Source organism: Malaclemys terrapin, chromosome 11 (genome assembly GCF_027887155.1).
Source record: "Malaclemys terrapin pileata isolate rMalTer1 chromosome 11, rMalTer1.hap1, whole genome shotgun sequence".
Lineage (NCBI taxonomy): Eukaryota > Metazoa > Chordata > Testudines > Emydidae > Malaclemys > Malaclemys terrapin.
Window position 1 is genome coordinate 5,701,836 of NC_071515.1, and position 18,484 is coordinate 5,720,319.

The 18,484-nt window shown below is 47.6% G+C and overlaps 1 protein-coding gene across 2 annotated transcripts in view; it reads left to right on the plus strand.

Annotated features, from left to right (window-relative positions):
* ASB18 (ankyrin repeat and SOCS box containing 18) overlaps positions 1–18,484 on the plus strand; it is a 45,155-nt gene that overhangs the window by 13,994 nt on the left and 12,677 nt on the right. For both annotated transcript variants that reach the window (XM_054044287.1, XM_054044286.1), the window contains one exon: positions 2,536–2,803. In XM_054044287.1, coding sequence (XP_053900262.1) covers positions 2,536–2,803 — 268 coding nt within the window. The remainder of the gene's footprint in view (positions 1–2,535; positions 2,804–18,484) is intronic.

Below are 18,484 nucleotides of genomic sequence, written 5' to 3' on the forward strand. Positions count from 1 at the left end.
CTGCAATGGAAGGGTCTGGGGGAGGAGTTACACCATACATGCATGCATCATTGGCCACGGGACTTTAATATCCTGAGGCTACAACTGAAGGGAAGAGGATAAAATAATTTGCTGGATTTCTACCTGTGCATAGGGAGGAAGGCTGGTTATGTGGCAGTAGACCACTAGAGGAAACCACTAGCCTGGGACTTGGGCGACCCCGACTATGCCCCAGACTCCCTGTGAGATCTGGAACTTCATCACTCCACACTTCATCTCTCTGCCTCAGTTGCCCATGTCTAAAGAGGGGATAATACTTCCCTTGCCGATGCCTCACCAGCAAGCTGGGGAAATCTATTTATGTATGTTTTGGTGGCACAACTTGGGTATTCTAGAGCTACTGGAGTACCTAGAAAGGGGGCGTACCTGCTCCCAAACACATGTAGCTCATGATCTACAGAAGGCAGGGTTTGACCTGCTGTGTGTGACGGCATATTGACTTTAGGGGATTGTGTGTACATAAAGCAAGCAGGGGACAGTGGAACTGAATAGCCAGGACATCTCTGATGGCTAGCTTCACACAGGAGCTACGAGGCAGAGAAGCCAGCCACTTGAATGAAATACACACATATAGTTCTTTGCAAATCCAAACTCTATCCGTGCAAGGGCAGTTGTCATGTCCAGGGTCACTGTAGTATCAAATTCCTGGTTGGCTCTGTTACTTCAGGCCCACTAAAATGTCCAGTTAATGCAGGCTTTCCCCCTGGATGAACAGTAAGCTGCACACCCAGGAGCCAGGCACGGCCCTCAACAGGTTACAAATCTGTATTAGATGCAGGTGGGTAATTAATGAGCTGTCTTTTAAAACTTCTCTGCATGGGCTCAGGGGAAGAAGTTAAGTCTCTGAATAAGGTACCCTTTGCGGCTCATTACAGGCACGATATCGATTCTTCCATCATTATAAGACGGTATTCCTGCCATCTGAAAGCCTGCCCATTGATGTGCATTCACTGGGGAATTTTCTTTTCCCCTATAGCCACCACTGCTCAGAGTGGCTAACAACCTTAAACAGGCCTTTTGAAAGCCCCAAAGTTTTCAGAGAGCGAAAAAATGTACAGTGCACTGCTCTGTTTTATTCAGCAAAAGGGCAATGGCTGCACACACAGAGAACTAGAAAGGGGGAAAGAAAGAAACCAGAATTGTGTTGAATGAGGAGCCAGTAATCCTTTTCGAGAGCAATGTGCATTAAAGAGCTGCAAACGCACAGGCATTTTCTGCAGGTCAAAACTTTCTCAAATTCCTTTTCCTGTGCACTGTGCGCCAGGCAGGAGAAGGGAGGGGGCCCACAGGTGCCAAGTCTCTTGGTTTTGCTTTGTATTTTAATTGCTCCCGCTGTCAGGCCTGGTCTACACTACCTGGTTAGGTCGACATAAGCTGCCTTACGTTGCTGTGGAAATGTCTTCACTTAAATTTGGCTCCCATCAATGTAATTTGCCTATCTCTGCTGATTTAAACAACAAGGAGTCTGGTGGCACCTTAAAAACTAACAGATTTATTTGGGCATAAGCTTTCGTGGGTAAAAAAAACCTCACTTCTACAGATATTTTTTACCCTCGAAAGTTTATGCCCAAATAAATCTGTTAGTTTTTAAGTGCCACCGGACTCCTTGTTGTTTTTGTGGATACAGACTAACACGGCTACCCCCGATACTTGACACTATGCTGATATAGTTACACCATCTCCCCGAGTGGCGTAGAGTCACGGTCAATGGACACAGGCCAACGCAGCATCATTGTAGACACTGCACTGCATACGTCGACTTTTTCTGCCTTTCGGGAGCCATCCCACAATGCCCCACACTGACAATTCCTGGTGAGGCTGCACACCACTGACATCAGGAGCTAGTATGCTTACACAAGCCATTTTGTAACTGTCCGGGCTGTGTGCTGACGTAAGTTAGGTTGACATAACTTTGTAGTGTAGACAGGGCCTTAGTTTGTGCAGCTGGAAAGTATAACATTTACTGTATGTCTTGTATAAAATAACAGGTCACTTCACCTTGAATGGGCCCTTAGCGTAGCAGAAGCAGTTAGCAGCACATATGTTGTTCAACCTGTGTTTAGCTGTGACACTGGGAGTACCTTTCCCAAACCTGAAGAAGAGCTCTGTGTGGCTCAAAAGCTTGTCTCTCTTACCAACAGAAGTTGGTCCATAAAAGATATCATCTCATCCACCTGGTCTATCTGATGTAAAAGGGCAAAGTCTCTGACATCTGTGTCTGCCACTCACCCCAGTCTTTTATTGGCTTCCCCCTGGCGCTGTAATGATCAAAGCTGGGCAGCTGCTAATGAAGTTATCCTCAGCCCTGGGAGGAAGGGAAGCATGGCTACCACTTTGCAGATCAGAAATTGAGGCATTTAAAAATGAAGAGACTTGCCCAAGGTCCACAGGAAGCCGGTGGCAGAGCTTGGATCTCAGGAGTCCCTCTCCTGTGCCCTAACCACAAGTCCAGCCTTCTCACGTCTCTCTCTCTCTCTCGCTCTCTCTGCCCTACAGGCCTGTGGTCCCTCGAATACAAGAAGGAACTGACCACCCCACTGTGCATCACCGCCAGAAATGGACACACCGCCTGCGTGCGTCACCTGCTGTTCTGGCGGGCAGACCCCAACATGGCTCCAGGAGGCCAGAGTGCTCTGCATGAGGCCTGCGCGGGGGGCCACACGGACTGCACGGAGCTGCTGCTGGAGCACAGAGCCAACCCCAACCTCCTGAGCGAGGAAGGCTTGGCACCACTGCATCTGTGCACCAACCAGAACACGCTGGGGTAAGAAGAGGGCTGTGCCAGGCAGCATGTACCCACCCACACATGCCCTTCTCTCCCATTATTAACCACCGCCCTTGCAATTGTAATGTTCATTTAACCTTCCCTGTGCAGTTCTCTCCACCAGTCCACATATTCTTCTCTACATGGGCCTGAGCCAGAGCCCTTTGGAGCCTATAGAAAGACTCCTATGGAGCCTATAGCATCTTGGCGATTGCTCAGCACAAACCTGCCCCAAGCAAAGTGACTTTCCCCTATAATACTCAGGGCCGCCCAGAGGGGGGAGCAAGTGGGGCAATTTGCCCCGGGCCCCATAGGGGCCCCGCAAGCCCTGGCCCAGCAGCGGTCCGGGTCTTCGGCGGCATTTTGGTGGCGGGGGGCCCTTTAGTGCTGCCGAAGATGCGGAGCAAGTGAAGGGCCCCCCCGCCACTGAAATGCCACAGAAGACCCTGACCTCCACCAGGTGAGTACAAGCGTTGCAGCTCCCCCGCTTTGCCCCAGGGCCCCTGAATCCTCTGGGCGGCCCTGATAATACTGAGTTCAAGGGGAATTAGAGTCAGAAGAACTTGCATCAATTTGACTACTTCTTACACGCCAGATGTACATCCTGTGTGTAGTCAGCATCTCCTCGCCTGACTCTGTTAATGACTGGAATAGGTTTTTACTACTTGTTAGCCCTGCAGAGCCCATATAGCAACAGGGAGCTGGATTTTGGCTTGGCTAACCTCCAGGCATAGAATCTTTAAGTCCAATGCACAGGTGTGTACACGACAATAGCAGCTTAACTCCATCTATCATACCCCTCTGCTTTATCTAGGTGATGAGAGATTATGCAACACCAAGACCAGTTAGACTTTCAGGCTGACAGAACAAAAAGTTGATTTAGATGGAGTACGTCTGAGCAAAACCGGGAAATGTTTCCATTTATCCACAGAACAAGTTTGATTTTCATATCTTGGAATAAGGAAAATTGCAATGCTGTCTCCAGGAGAGATCTCGGTGTGAACGTGTGGCTCTCTCGCCTCTAACGTCCTATATCAACTTTGCCTCACTAAGTCAGCCAGGCAGATGTGACACATGGGGCGGGGGGGGGGACATGCAGGATCATGTGCCCTCCTCCCGCTCCCCCCGATTTGCCACTTGGTTTGTACTGAGCACGCTCACACGGACTGAGCATGCTCAGTGACACTGCTGAAGTCTGCTGCCCTCCCTCTACCCCCCCCCCCCCACACACACACACACACACTATCGGCAGGCACCAGGTGCCTCTGCAGCCAGGCAGACTCCTTTTAAAAATATCAAGATGCAGCAGTACATATAAAACAGTTAGGGTGACCAGATGTCCCAATTTTATAGGGACAGTCCCGATTTTGGGGTCTTTTTCTTATATAGGCTCCTATTACCCTCCCCCACCCCCGTCCCGATTTTTCACATGTGCTGTCTGGTCACCCTAAAAAAAATGCTAATAACCACAACCTACATATGCCAGTCCTCTGGCTCTTCCTTCAGCCTCTATCAAGCACATGCCCGAAAACATGCCATTGGGTTTGCTTCAGTGTACACTCCTCATCACTTTAGCCAAGCAGCCACACAACTCCCTTAAGAACCTACTTCAATCTTAAATTCTTCCTCAGACTTCCCACAGACAAAAACTTCATCAATATGAACTTCCTCCCTCCAAACTCCATTGAATCACATTCACTTTCCCTTGTAAGATAGCTGGCTGTGTCACCAAACAGACGGTGATCTCAGCCGTTTCTTACATTTCCTGAGCATGCTCCCGGTGGCTGAGCAAATCTCATCTGTCCTGCGTCAGTCCTTACCACACCTACCATGTTACTGCCCAGTGCTCTTCAGAAGCACTTCTCTTCCTTTACTATTTGTACCTTGCTTCTGTGGAACACCCTGCGCCCCCCGCCCCCAGGCTGAACTGCAAAATCAGTACCCTTTTCTTCCATAATGCCTACAACCAAAAGTTATCCATTAATAAGATAGGTGATAGGGCACTTGGATATAGCTGGGACGTTTAAATATGTTAAATGTGCATACTATGATTGCATCTCTCTTTCCACCCCATTTATATTGCTTCTTGTCTTAGGCCCCAATCCTGCAAATACTTACACAGGTGTTTGATTTCAATGGGACAACTCATGGCAATAAAGTAAAGCATACGCGTAAGTGTTGACGGGGTTAGGGCCTTACAATCCATGCCCTTGTTGTCTGTGGCCAGTAGCCAGAACCAGGGTACTAGCAGGATTCAAATAGAGCAGGTCAACATTTTTCAAACTTAGATTTTTTTGACCACGTTTCATTGATTGTGAATTTCAAACAGGGAAATAAAGCCCACCAAAAAAAAAGTACAAAAACTAATCTTTTTGACCCACTATCTGGTTATTTTTATTTCTGAAAATATTTTTGAAGTTTAAACACAGTACAAGTTTTTTATTATTGTTAATTGTGAAAAAAATTTACTGGCATGAGAAAATAATTAAGTTGTAATAATCTGAAAAGAAATTCCAGGTATGAAATTTTTACCAGCAGTCATTCCACAGAGAAGTGAAATTTCAGGAGGGATGGTCTGACCACACTTTATGCAAACGTGACTTCACTGATCATTTACAGAGGGTCAGCACAAATCAGAGACACCACCCCCCACACAGCCCTCCCTCTGACACCTGGCAGCTGGTGAAGATAAGCAAATGTATTGGTCAAAGCATTGCCATGCTATGCGGACATTGTGCACACTCACACAAAAACATATTTGTTGGGAGTAAAAATGCTCACTGTTTCAACACTGTTGCTCACCAAAAGCCCAGCCCTAAGCTAAATTCACCCACTGTCTTCCCTACCTACGGGTCCTGTAGAGGAGGAATGAGTGAGGGAAGGTGCTGTGGCTGTTTTCCACAGCCACAGCCTGTAAAGGGCTCCCCACTCACTGCTACTGTGCCTCCTTGTGGCTGGGTCTGAGGATTTAGCTTTCGCCCCCTCTGGCGCCCCCTTCCGACGCTTACTTACACTGTGGCCCCCTCTCTCTCCTTGACTCGGCCCACTTCGTTGTGGCTCAGCTTTCAGGGTAGGTCACTATATAGTTCTCCCTTCTGGGATAACAAAGTCCCACTGGACAGTGTCTCAGACAGTCTCCTCTTCCAACTCGAGGTCCTGTGCTACTGGGAACCTGGGCCAATTGTTACCCCAGTCCAGGGCCAGTCAAGGAAGTTTCGCGCCCTAGGCAAAACTTCCACCTTGTGTCCCCCCCCCAGCCCTGCAGCATCTCCCTGCCCCCCCTCCACCCTGAGGCGCCCCCCCGCAGTAGCTCCCCCCCCCCGCCCTGAGGCATCCCCCCACGGCAGCTCCCCACTCCCCGGCCGGGGATCCGTGCGGCAGCTCTGACCCAGGGGAACCCCTGGGCTGCCTGCCGGCGGCTCAGACTCCCTCTCCCTCCCAGTGCAGCGGCCGCTGTAAAAAAAAATTGGGGGTGCCACTTTTTGGTGCCCCCAAATCTTGGCGCCCTAGGCAACCGCCTAGTTGGCCTAAATGGCAGCACCGGCCCTGCCCCAGTCCCAGCCCAGGGACCCTCTCACTGGCAATCCAGGTCTGCTCAGATTCCAAGCTGGCTGCTGTTTCCCTGGACTCCTCCCTGCCTCACCTCTCTATCTCCTTACCTATCTCTGGCTTTACCCCAGGAGCTTCCTCCACTCCCCACGGCTACTTCACCTCCCTAGATCTCTTGTCAGACTCTCTAGTCCAGGGCAGGACTCCAGAGCTTGATCTCCTCCTGTCCCTGGCCAACTCTCTTCCCTCTAGGGCAGAGGTTTTCAAACTGTGGGGCACACACCCCTCAGGGGGCATGGAGGAACATTTGGGGGAGCAAGTGGCAATGCCAGGCAGCTCATCCAGCCCCACATGACAGGGTCTGGGGCAGCCTCTATGGGGGGTGGGGAGGGAGCACCACCTCCCCAGACTTACCTTAGTGAGCCACCCAGCCTGTGGGTCAGCGTCAACATCTGCCGCGGCCACACTCATTTCTGCTCCAAGCAGTCTCTGCGTCCCACGCTGGCTGTGCCCCCAGAGACAGTCTCACATGCCTTCCCGAGAGGGGTGAGAGGCCGGTATTGGCCCTGCCCGAGTGGTGCTGCCTGGCTGGAAGGTAGAAGCAGCCCACTGCTTAGGAAGCGTTGGCCATGCCATTGGCAAGCAGCTGTGTATTTGAAACTTACAGGTGCAGGTAACTTAATTAAAGCTACGCAAAAGTCTCTGCGAGGTTTATGAGCTGCTCTATTGAGCATACTTTTGCACGGGTCTATTTTTGTCTCGGGGATGCAACCAAAAATTGTAACTTGGGGGATGGGGCTCAGCTCAAAAAGTTTAAAAACTGCTGCTCTGCAGAGTGACTGCAGACCTCCACCCTGCTCTCCCTTCCTGGCTTTTTAATCCCATCCCAGCTCCTGCCCAGCTGGGCTGCATCTGCCATTAAGCCCTGGTTTGCCTCTAGGTGCACCAGTCTTAGGTTAATGGGCCCCTCCAGGCCCACATTAACCCCCTCAGAGTTTGTGTGGGGCAGACACTAGGGTTACCATATCTGAACTTTCAAAAAAGAGGATATTCCATTGGGGGGATAGCCCCACCCCTTAGCCACTCCCTCCCACTTCCCACCCCCTGACACCCCCCCCAGAACCCCTGACCCATCTAACCCCCCCGCTCCCTGTCCCTGACTGTCCCAACCCCTCTCCACACCCTTGCCCTCCTGACAGCCCCCCCCCGAACTCCTGACCCATCCAACCCCCCCCCCCGCTCCCTGTCCCCTGACTGCCCCCCTTCTCCAACTCCCCGGCCCCCTTACCGTGCCACTCGGCTTAGAGCAGGTGTCTGGCTCCACGCCCCAAGGAGCGCCCCGCCCCGCCCGAGCGCAGCCGAGCGGCGTGCTGTGGCTGTGGAGGAGGGGGGAAGCGGGGGAGGGGCTCTGGCCGCCACTGCCAGCCCCACCGCCGTGTTTCCTCACAGGCGCACAGCCCCTCCCCCCAGCGCTGCCGGGCGGCGTGCTACGGCTGCAGGGGATTGGGGGAGCCGGGAAGGGGCTTTGGCTGCCAAGGCCCCAATGCGAGCGGCGTTCGGCCGCCCTGTCAGCCGCTTTTCGGTCGATAAATAGCCGACCGGGGGGAAATCCCGGACATTTTTAGATTTTTAGAAATCCCCCCCGGACGGCTATTTAAAGAGCGAAAAGCCGGACATGTCCAGGGAAACCCGGACATATGGTGCCCTAGCAGACACCCATCACACAGCCTCCACTCCACGGACTTTCTGCCATGTGCCCAGAGCCCCCAGAGGCAGAAAGTCCACAGAGTGAAGGCTGTGACTGTGGAAAGCAGCCACAATACCCGCCCTCCTCCACTCCCCCTCTGCAGGGGGTCGACAGGGCAATGGGGCAGGTGATGACTGCGGAGAGAGTATAGCCAGGATACCATGGAACATGATGATGATTCAGTGCATCTGCAGGGTAGTTGCTGCAAGCACAGCACGTAGGGGTCCCGGCAGGTTTTAAAGCAGCCCTCTGCTGGAATATCTCCTCCAGGGGTTTGGTGGTGGAAACACTGCATGCCCTCTTCCGGGAGTGAATTCCCTTAGCTTCCGTGAGGCCCTGAGAGTAGAAGGAGATACCCACTTCGTCAGGGTTGTGGGCCCTTCTGTCTTGCAACAAATACTGTACTGTTTCTTGTCTGACATGGCAGAAAAGTAATGTCTGGAACCTCAGGACGAATACATGTGCCATGCGTTAGAGCAGGATAGATTACGACGCTGGTATAAATGTTTAAAGAAACATTCATCCTGGCTGTGATTTACGTCAAGTTTCAGCCCAGTATGACTTGAAGTGTCTGAATCATTAAAACTTGGAAAGCTTTTTTATTTAAAAAGCTAGGCTACCTTGATATCTTGGTAACAATGCTTACAAGTATAGTGAACTTCATTGCCTGCCAGTTTCAATGAAGTGCCACCCTGGTTTCAAACCAGTCCCCTTTAGACAGGTAGAGACGCTAAACAAAACTAGGTTGAGAGTCTGGGGTAACGCTACAGAACACAAATATGATGGGCCAGATGTTGGACAGGTCTGTGAGTAAGGCTCCTGAGAAAAGAAGGTATCCGCTCCGGGGAGGCAGATTTCAAACATAAATCTCTCAAGCATTTCCTATAAATGTGAATCTTGGCAAAGCACCAAAAGATACTAACGATTCAACCAAAATATATGGGTGGATCAAAGAACAACTTGATGATGCAGGGAAGCTCTTGCGTGACACAAACAAAGCAAAAATGACTTTCCAAGAGGATAGCTGGATGAATATTGTGTTGTGACACTGAGCCACAATTACTAATAAAGGACCTGAATTTTTACCCCATTCATCTCTATCGGAGCAGGATTAATCCCTAAATTTCCCTTTTAATATTTTCTCTCTTGAAAGAGAAAGCTTGGTCCACAAGCCTATGACCTAAAATAAGTGTTAACCACAGCCTTGCAATCCTAACTATTTATTTGCCCAGACGCCAAATTCACTCTCCCATGCCATAAAAATGATGGGAAGGAGGGTGACAGTTTTACTTGCTGGCATAAAAGATAAAAGTCTCGCACACAGGATTTTTTGCCTGGCTCTTTTAGTCACTCTCCAACCTTAGCTGATTTACATGTTTTTACAGGAATGGGGAGGCAGGGGTGACATGGCATTTGAGCTGCCAACCTGTAATCAGACGGAGACAATGTGGAAACAGCTGAGTTAGAAGCCCTTGAATATTGGGGCTTTATAATGGAAATGTTGGCAGACCCTTAACTACAGCAGCGCTACCGGGCGCCTCTACAATAACTAAGCCAACTACCTTGCAGGATCAAAAATTAATAGACATTTCAGACAGGTTTTGAGGTTTCGACCACTGCTTTTCAATTGCAAAGACTTTTGCTAAAGTTAGACCCTGAGGAGGTCAAGCTTTTGGTAACATAAACATTTTGTCTGATTAAGAGAGACTACTTGTCCCTGATTTTGAGTAGTAGATTTTAGGTCATCCTTAATTTTTTACTGACAGTAAAGAGCAGGTCATTGACCTACATACAGAGCTATTTTATTTTTCTCCCTCTTGATAACAATGGCCAGGACACCTATGTGTCGGGTTCTTCTGTATTCCCATATAGTCGGCAATTCACCATGGGGGCAGGACTTAAAACCTTTGAGCCTCTGAGTGACTGGGATAAAAAAAAATTACCTGGGCTTCCTTCCAGCCATTTGAGCTTCAGAATCCATGAGAATTCAACAAAAAAAAAAGCATATCAGAGCTTTAATCTAGGAGCTTTTTGAAGAGATTTAAAAAAAAAAAGTTCCAGTAAAGTTCACTCTTACCTTCTTCGCTTTAGGAGCCATGCATGCCAACTTCGCCCTATTTAGTAGAGAGTTCCTCTCCTTGACCTCCTTTTTACAGCAGAGATAATTAACATGGTGGGGTAAGACGAGTCTCTAAATTCACTGCACTCGGTCGTTTTTTCCCTTTTGTTAAAGGTGGGATGATTAAAAAGAGGAGCATTGAGTTGATTTTTCCTTTAAAGAGGCTAAAATTGAGGGGGAGAAAAGGTTCTTTGCTTCTAAACTTTGTCAGTGGCGGCAGGAGAAAATAAAAACAGGAGCCTGGAAAGAGTCAGGTGCGCTGGTGCTGAACTACTGGGATCTGTGGAAAATTTCTGTCTGCTTCAGCCTGAGATGGAGACACAATTGTATGAAATGAAAATATCCATTGTTTTCAGTGAGGAACGTGAGCATTAGCAATGGGCTGGTGTGCTCCAGGTCAACCTGCGCATGCGGCGAGGCCCCTCCATTCACACATCTCCTGCTTTCCACATGGACGGGAAAAGAGAGATTCTGCTGTGGCAATGCATCACTCCACCCCATTGCTTCATACAGATGGGCTTCTGAAGCAGCTCCGTGGACTGGAGGCCAGCAATGGGAGAGGGTGGAGCAGGTACTTCCAGGCCCCTGTCCCAGCTCTCCTCCGAGGCTTCTGTGTGGTACTAATGTTCTGGGACCCCAACCCATGGCGGTAGGGAGCCTTGCCAATCGCAGCTGATGGTTGGTGCCATCACAACCAGCTGCAGCTCCTCTGTCATGGTTGCTTTTGGAGATCCCCATGGTTGGAAAGGGTGCAGCCTTCCAGAACCCACAGCACCCCTACACTCTCTTCCCAGCAGTAGGGATCATACCAGGGAAATCCAGAAAAGGGGAGGGGGAAGGTGCCAATGGCAGACCCCATGGGGAACCTGCATGGAGAGTGGAGTAGTAGTCATCGAACAGCGATCCCTGTTACAGGGTGCCACCTTTTCATAACCCTAACCAGGTCATGGGGCGAGGAAATAACACGCAGCCTCTTACTGTCATCCTGTGTGTCTCCTGCTCTTGTTATATGGTGTCAGAAGTAAACTGAATCTTTGCAAAAAGACAGCAAGTTAAGCCACCTGAATTCCTCAGTCTGAAAAGGAACCTGGCAGCAACCTGGGAGCGACGTTTTTTTATGCTTCCAAGTTTTCCATGAAATAATGTTTGCAAGAAATCAAAAGGGTAGAGGGAGCTGCTGCTGCTAAAGATTAATGCATGAAATTTTCAGCCTAGGAAGATGGAGGTATCACAGATGACCTGTAAGCTATGCTATAGAAAACAAAATGTAAAAGATCCACTGAAACGACGTGTGATTTCAAATGGCCTTTGGGCTAAGTGAAGGGCTAGTGAAGGGCTACCTGAATTAAAGGGGAAGGATAATTCCTTGGTAGCAAACTACCACTCAGTCATTTTTAAGACTCAGCTGTTGCACAGACCTATCAAGGGGCAGTGCTACAACACAACATGTATCACTTCTTGCTCATGGAAACCTGGTGAACTAATAGAGAATGGCCCACAACTAGTTAGTGGCTCATTGTAGCCTTTCTTTTTGAAATATCGATTCAAGCACACCACATCATACTCTTCTGCTAATGTATTTGATTGTGCATAATAAGAGTAATTACAAATAGCAAAAACAATGATTTAAATATCCCTGGCAAATTCAGGGGACCCATATTTAGCATTGCTGGAATATTGCAATACACTCCACAACATCTTACGATCCATCGGTTCATAGACTGGCACTAAGGTTTTTTTATTCTTCTGCCTAACAAGGCCCTTGAGCTAGAAATAATTAATCATCAAGCAGTTTCCAAAGAGCTCTGTAACAGGAAACTAGAAGAGAAGAAATATTACAACAAGAATGCCAAATACTTAATCCCCACCCCTTGCTGGAGGAAAAAGAATTTTAGACTCCAACAAACTTTGTGTACCAAGGTCCTACGTCAGAACAATTCCTGAGATCAGTCCCAGAGGAGGAACAGGAAACATCTCAACAAAACCAAGGAGGATACTGCCTCTGCTTCTGGAGAGCACCCAGAAAGCCACTGTCCATGCTTCTCTGCTGAGAGATGTAGTATGCAGCAAATAGACGTTCCAGGTGATGCAGTCAACTCAATGGCTAAAACAAGCCTCTGCAGAAGAAACAGGATCAGCAAACCACTGAATTTCAGAGTTGTTATTGACAGATGTCCACCAATAAGAGGCAGATAAGCCTCTTCTCTGTCAGGGAGCTCAGAGCATTTACCCTGAACTTCCAGCCTGGATGTGTCCATATGTGTTACATGAATTAGCTGGACTGGCTTGTAGTTACTTTTGGTTGATTTAATTTACATACATTTTCTTTAAAGGCAAGATGTAACAGTAACCACTGGAAAAATAGGATGCTGAATTCTGATATGTGAAAGGGATGTTATCTAATATGGATCAGGGTAACAACAACAGGACCAGGAGCAGGAGGAAAAAATTTACTCTTACCAATACAGCTGGTCAAAAAATCCATTTTTTCCCCTGAAAAAAAATTGCAGACAAAAATTTGCCATTCAAAATTTTGATTTTCTGTGGCAAATTTTTGGAAATGGTTTGAATTTTTTATTTTAGATATTAAAATAATCAGGTTTTTTTATTTATTTATTTTCTCTTTTTCACCACAGAACGAATTATGTCATGGAGTTTTTCCACTTTTTCCTTGATTTTTTTCCATCCTTTTCCCTCTCTAACTTTTCCAACATTGGAGAAGCTGTAAAAAGTTAGTTTGGCAAAAGGGGGGAAGAGAGGAAGAGTGTGTTGATGGAAGAAAACTTGGACATTTTTCATGTTATTGCACCTCGTCAAAAAGAGGAGATGAAAATTCTACATTTCAAATATATTTTGATTTTTAAAAACCTAAAGAAAAATTTCAGATAGAAACAAAATGAAAATTCTCCTTGCCTCCAATTAGCGAGACAAGGAGGGTGAAGTAATGTATTTTATTGTTGGTGAGAGAGACAAGCTTTCGAGCTGACACATAGCTCATCATCAAGCTCTCTCACCAACAGAAGTAGGTCCAATAAAAGATATTACTCACCCTCCTTCTCCCTCTAATATCCTGGGACCAGCCTGGCTACAACAGCACTGCATACATTGCATCAAAGGACATTTTCCCACAAAAATCTTCCTGTCGATTTAAACCCCATTTTCACAGTGGAAGATATTTTCAGTCAAAAAATGTTGACCAGCTCTACTTCCCCGTAATCTTATGTGTTGCTCACCTTTATTACCAAAATAGTTATTAAAGGAGTGACTGGAGAGGTAGGAGGAAAATCAGGAGAGGAAGGAGTCAGGAAAGCTAAACGAGCACATGAATTCAAGGAGTGTGTGATCAATAGTGTCAAAAGCAGAAGCGAGGTCATAGAGTCGTAGTGTGTAAGGCCAGAAGGGACCATCAGACAATCTACTCTGACCTCCTGTATATGTCAGGCCACCAACACCCACCAGCCCCCGTAATCTAGAGGTCAAGGAGGAGAAGATGGCATACAGGCCCTGTCGCCTAGCTACGAATATATTTACTTACATTGATAACATGGACCGATCACCACACATTTGCAATAAAAGCAATATTATAGGTCAGCTACACTAATGCTAACGTACGCAAACCTAACAACGTCTCCTACAAAGGAACTCTCCCATACGTACTCTAACACCCTTCTGGCAACCCCCTCAGAAGCCTGACTATACAGTGTGGCCAGAAAGAAGGCTGGTCAGAGTTGGGTTTTGTCACACCAAAAAGTGGGGACAGAATTCAGGAGTCAAGGACCTTCTTCTCAAATGCCCTGTCTCCAGCCACCAGAGAAACGAACCAAGGAACTATCAGCTTGACGGTCTCAACTGTAAGAGGAAGACACAAAGAGAGAGGCAGCCACTGAGATAAACAGGACCTCTGCTGTACTAGTGCATTCTATTCACATCTGTTTGCAGAGATACTTTTAACTTAATAAAGTTGGTTACTTAAGATAAAACAGAAGCAGAACAGAAGCGCCTTGATGTGCAGGAAGCACCCTGTAGGGTCTCTAGGGAGCTTCATAACCAAGGAAGGGAGCTAGCCTCATTGCTGTTTTTCTGTCTCCTCCCCAGAGGTAATTACATGGGCAGCAGAGCGCTCTCAGAGATGGACATAAAGTTAAACCCCCCTTAAAGCTAATGTTGCACTTCGAGTATGTCTACATTGCATTGTAAACCCAAATCTGTCAGACCCAAGCTTGTGGGTTCAGTTTTCCAAGACCACACTTGAGAATCCACACTGCATTGTAAGCCTGGGCTTACAGTTTCTGGACCCAACTCTGGTCTCACAACTGTGCTAACACATCCATGCTGCACTACACAGACCTTTTAACTTGGGTCTGTGGCTTGGCCTGCATTCACACAGCAGAATGACAGGGCTTAGACCCAAGTCTCAGCAGGACTTGGGCTCTGACCCACCTCCCCTTAGCAGGGCCTGTGTCCTGAGTGCTTGCTGACCCACGTCAGACTGATTCATGTGTAGACAGAAGGAGGGCTCGGGCTCAAACGTGAGTCAGAGCCTGGGCTTTGTGTGCAGTGTAGACATGCTCAAAGTGTCTCCCCAGCTAGTGGAGAAGGAAGTTAAGAATTCTGACAAACTGCCTAGAAGGACGTGAAAGGCAGTGTCTGTATGGTCGTGAACTTTGGGAGGAAAGAGTTTAAGAAAATAAATAAAAAAATAAGAGGCCATAAACATTGTTGAATTTTCTCAGGCATCACGCAGCCTCTCAGAACCAGCCATCTGACTTTGTGAGACGATGAAGAATTGTTATTTTAGAGGCTAGTTTATACTACACTTATTTATGTACTGAATGTCCCCCTTATAAGTTCAATGGACGAACTAAGCTCATCACCGACAATTCAGGAAAGCATTTAAGCAACGCAGAAACGTCCCCATCTTAACCAACCATGGGGACTGACTGTGGAACCACCAAAGCAGAAAGCACAAGTGAAAAAGTCTCAAGCTGAGCGCTTCAACAGACCCATATCGTCTGTGGATCAGCCATAGCGGCAGGTACATAGTACACTAACCAGTGGGTTACATGCTTCCCTTGGAGAGAAGACACTCATTCTCAGGCCCACAGCAGTCCAAGTCCCCATGAGCCCCTGCTATGTGATAGCCACCATCTTGACTAACAGTGGAGATTGGACCAGGGACCTCCAGAGCTAAATATGTGAGTCTCTAGAGACTGATCTAAAGAACCAGGACCTGTAGCAGGCTGTGAACTGGTTACAGAGGGGGACACATAACATGCACCAAACAGTGGTATGCACATACGCTTCAGGGCTTTCCTAAACCAGGACTACAGTGCTGAGGTTAGTCTGATTTTAATTTGTCCTTTACAGGTCACCTTCAAAAACCAAAGGGCCAAATGGAGCTATGTCAATTTGCACAAGCTGGGGATCTAGCCCATACCTCCAATTTCCATGGAAATATAACCATTGAATGGAAGAAAAATGAGAGAAGGGAGGAGAATTAGGTGGCTACATAACATGTTGTCAGAAGGGTCTCCAAACAGATTTTTCATTAGGCATCTGGTTGGTAGTCTTTAACATGATTACAAGTCAGACTGTTCTAGGCACCAAAGCCAAATGGCAACATATGAGGAGAGCTAAGGGCAAGAAAACCTGCTTGAAGTTTATGTGAGTCAGTCTGGACCTGAGCAAGGTTCATTTCAGTTAAATATCAGCACTGAATGCCACTAAACTCTGTAGAAGCAAACTTGAGCAAAAAAAGTAGGTGCACAGTATATATAGAAAGAAACTTTAGACACGATTTTTACTGGCCAAGCCACAAAGGAAAGTAAATATCTCCTCAGAACCAAATAAATCAGATGTGGGCAATATCCGTGAGATAGGGATTGCTGTACAGCTGAGCCCAATACTGTCACATCAGTTTCTATTATGAAACCTACATCCCAGAATATTTTCAAGGTCTTGCATTATTACCTGTGAGTCTCCCCTCCTCCCTCCTCTCATTACCTAATAGAAATCCTAATCACAGCATGGCCAGTTGTACCGGCATTGGTGCCAACTGCCCTTTGCATGTACTGCAGAATTTGACATTGTTTTGCCACCATGTCACCGTTACAATGGTTACAACGTCAACTTCTAGTAGAAAAAGTAGCAGTAATTTTGATTCATTTAGACTGGCTTATCACATTCACTTACTTGCACTAAAAAACCATTGGTGTGGACTGTTTATCTTTAACCCCCTTCTGTTTGTCAGAAGGCATTCTGTGCTGTGATAGAATATTGTAAAGGGGGGGGGTCCCTTTAATGGCCAAGGTTTCATGACAGCCTGAGATCACTCTTTTGTAAATTTCCAAGATTACTTATATTACAGGAATGTTTTTTGTTTAAACACAAACCCTGTTCTTCTTGAAATGGCAGGTGCTGCTACATGGGACAGACCCCAAAGTTGGGTAGCAAGCAATTCTGTACACTGCTTACAAAACACATTCCTTTCGGTGGGCTTGAACCAAGAAAGGAAGTGTTCCTTTGCGGTACACACAAGGGGTGAAATCCTACATTCCTTATTCAGGCAAAACTCCGAGAGACATCAGTGGGATTTCTGTCTGAATAAGGAGGGACTCAGGAAAGACTGCAGAGCTTAGCCAAGGAAGAAGACAAACCGGAAAAGCAGTTCTTGTTGGATAATTGCCACTCATGCCCCAATGCACTTCCAACTCAAAGGTTTAACTTCAGAATGAAAACATCTGTTCTCCCACTGATGCAAGGCAATTGAGAGATTTCCCTTGCAACAATTTGGAAATAGACCATTCTAGTGTGAGTAAAGTTATGCTACGTTTGGAAAGCCAGGGAATATGTTTCAGCACCTTACAAGTTTCTGAAACTAGGAGAAGGCACAGGTGGTAGTTTTGGTCACTTAAATGGCAGAGTCAGAAATGGGTGGAGAAAGCATTTTTAATGCCAGACCTGCCCGTGTACATCACCCCATGCGTCTCAAAGCAGCCCAAGTCAATGCATTAGGTAGCTATAGAAGGTTTTTTCCCTTCTAGTTATTCTGGCTCAATACCAGTGTGAACAGCCTTGACCACCGGCAGCCAAGGTCCAGACAGTGGGTTTGATGTTTTCAGCAGAGACTCATTCTCTGATTCACTTACAGCTGATGTCTATTTAAAGAACCTTGCCTTTCCACACGGCCTCCCGCCTACACACAGACCCTTGCCCTAAGGCATACATGTCAGACAAGAGTTGGATTATATGGATAGTCTGCATCACACTCCGGGGATGTTATCTACACCAAGAGATTAAACGACTGCAGACACATTGATTGCATGAACTGGCTGATGGTCTCATGTGTCCTTGCAATGGTTTAATGTGTCTCCAGAACAACATTGATTTTGACAAAACCTTTCTGGCACATCCACACTCAGTGCCCGCCTTGTAACCTTGCCTGTACCAGTGGACGCTGGGTCTCCAGGAGCACCCATTATGTAGTGCCCAGAGCCCTTGCTGAGAGCTGGGGCTTTGGGGCAATTCCCAAATGTGTAGGGATGGCACCGGGAGGACTGGCTGAAGCATCGTAACTTTCCGTACGGAGAAGAAACCGCAGCAGGCTACACTGATACAGCCAGACCCCATCGTGGCCCAGGCATTGCAACCAGGCACTAAGGAGTCTGGTGGCACCTGGAGGAGAAAGGAAGGGCACTGGTTGGAGAGGTTCACACTCAATACCAACCCCAGGCAGTTGAGAAATGTTGGGTGTCAGTGCCTGGTTGTCAAGTGTCAGGGGGTAGCTGTGTTAGTCTGTATGTACAAAAACAACAAGGAGTCTGGTGGCACCTTAAAGACTAACAGATTTATTTGGGCATAAGCTTTCGTGGGTAAAAACCTCACTTCTTCAGATGCATCCTTGTTGTTTTTGTACATACAGACTAACCCGGCTGCCCCCTGATACTTGACAACCAGGCACTGACACCCAACATTTCTGAATTGCTTGGGGTTGGTATCGAGTGTGAACCTCTCCAACCAGTGCCCTTCCTTTCTCCTCATGTGGCCAAGGCCCGGGACCTTAGCCCAGTGTTTGCACTTGCAGCAACCAGCCAGAGTCACAGCCTTAACTTTTCAACAGCTGGGGCGAGAAGACTCTATCACATAAGCCAAAGACGACCGCCTTCCTCCCCTGCGCCTGGAAAGCGCTTGTGGGTGGCTGTGTGGACCATAGTCCCCAAAGCTGGAGAGATGAGCTAACGGCTAGGCACAGCCATGGCATGCAGGG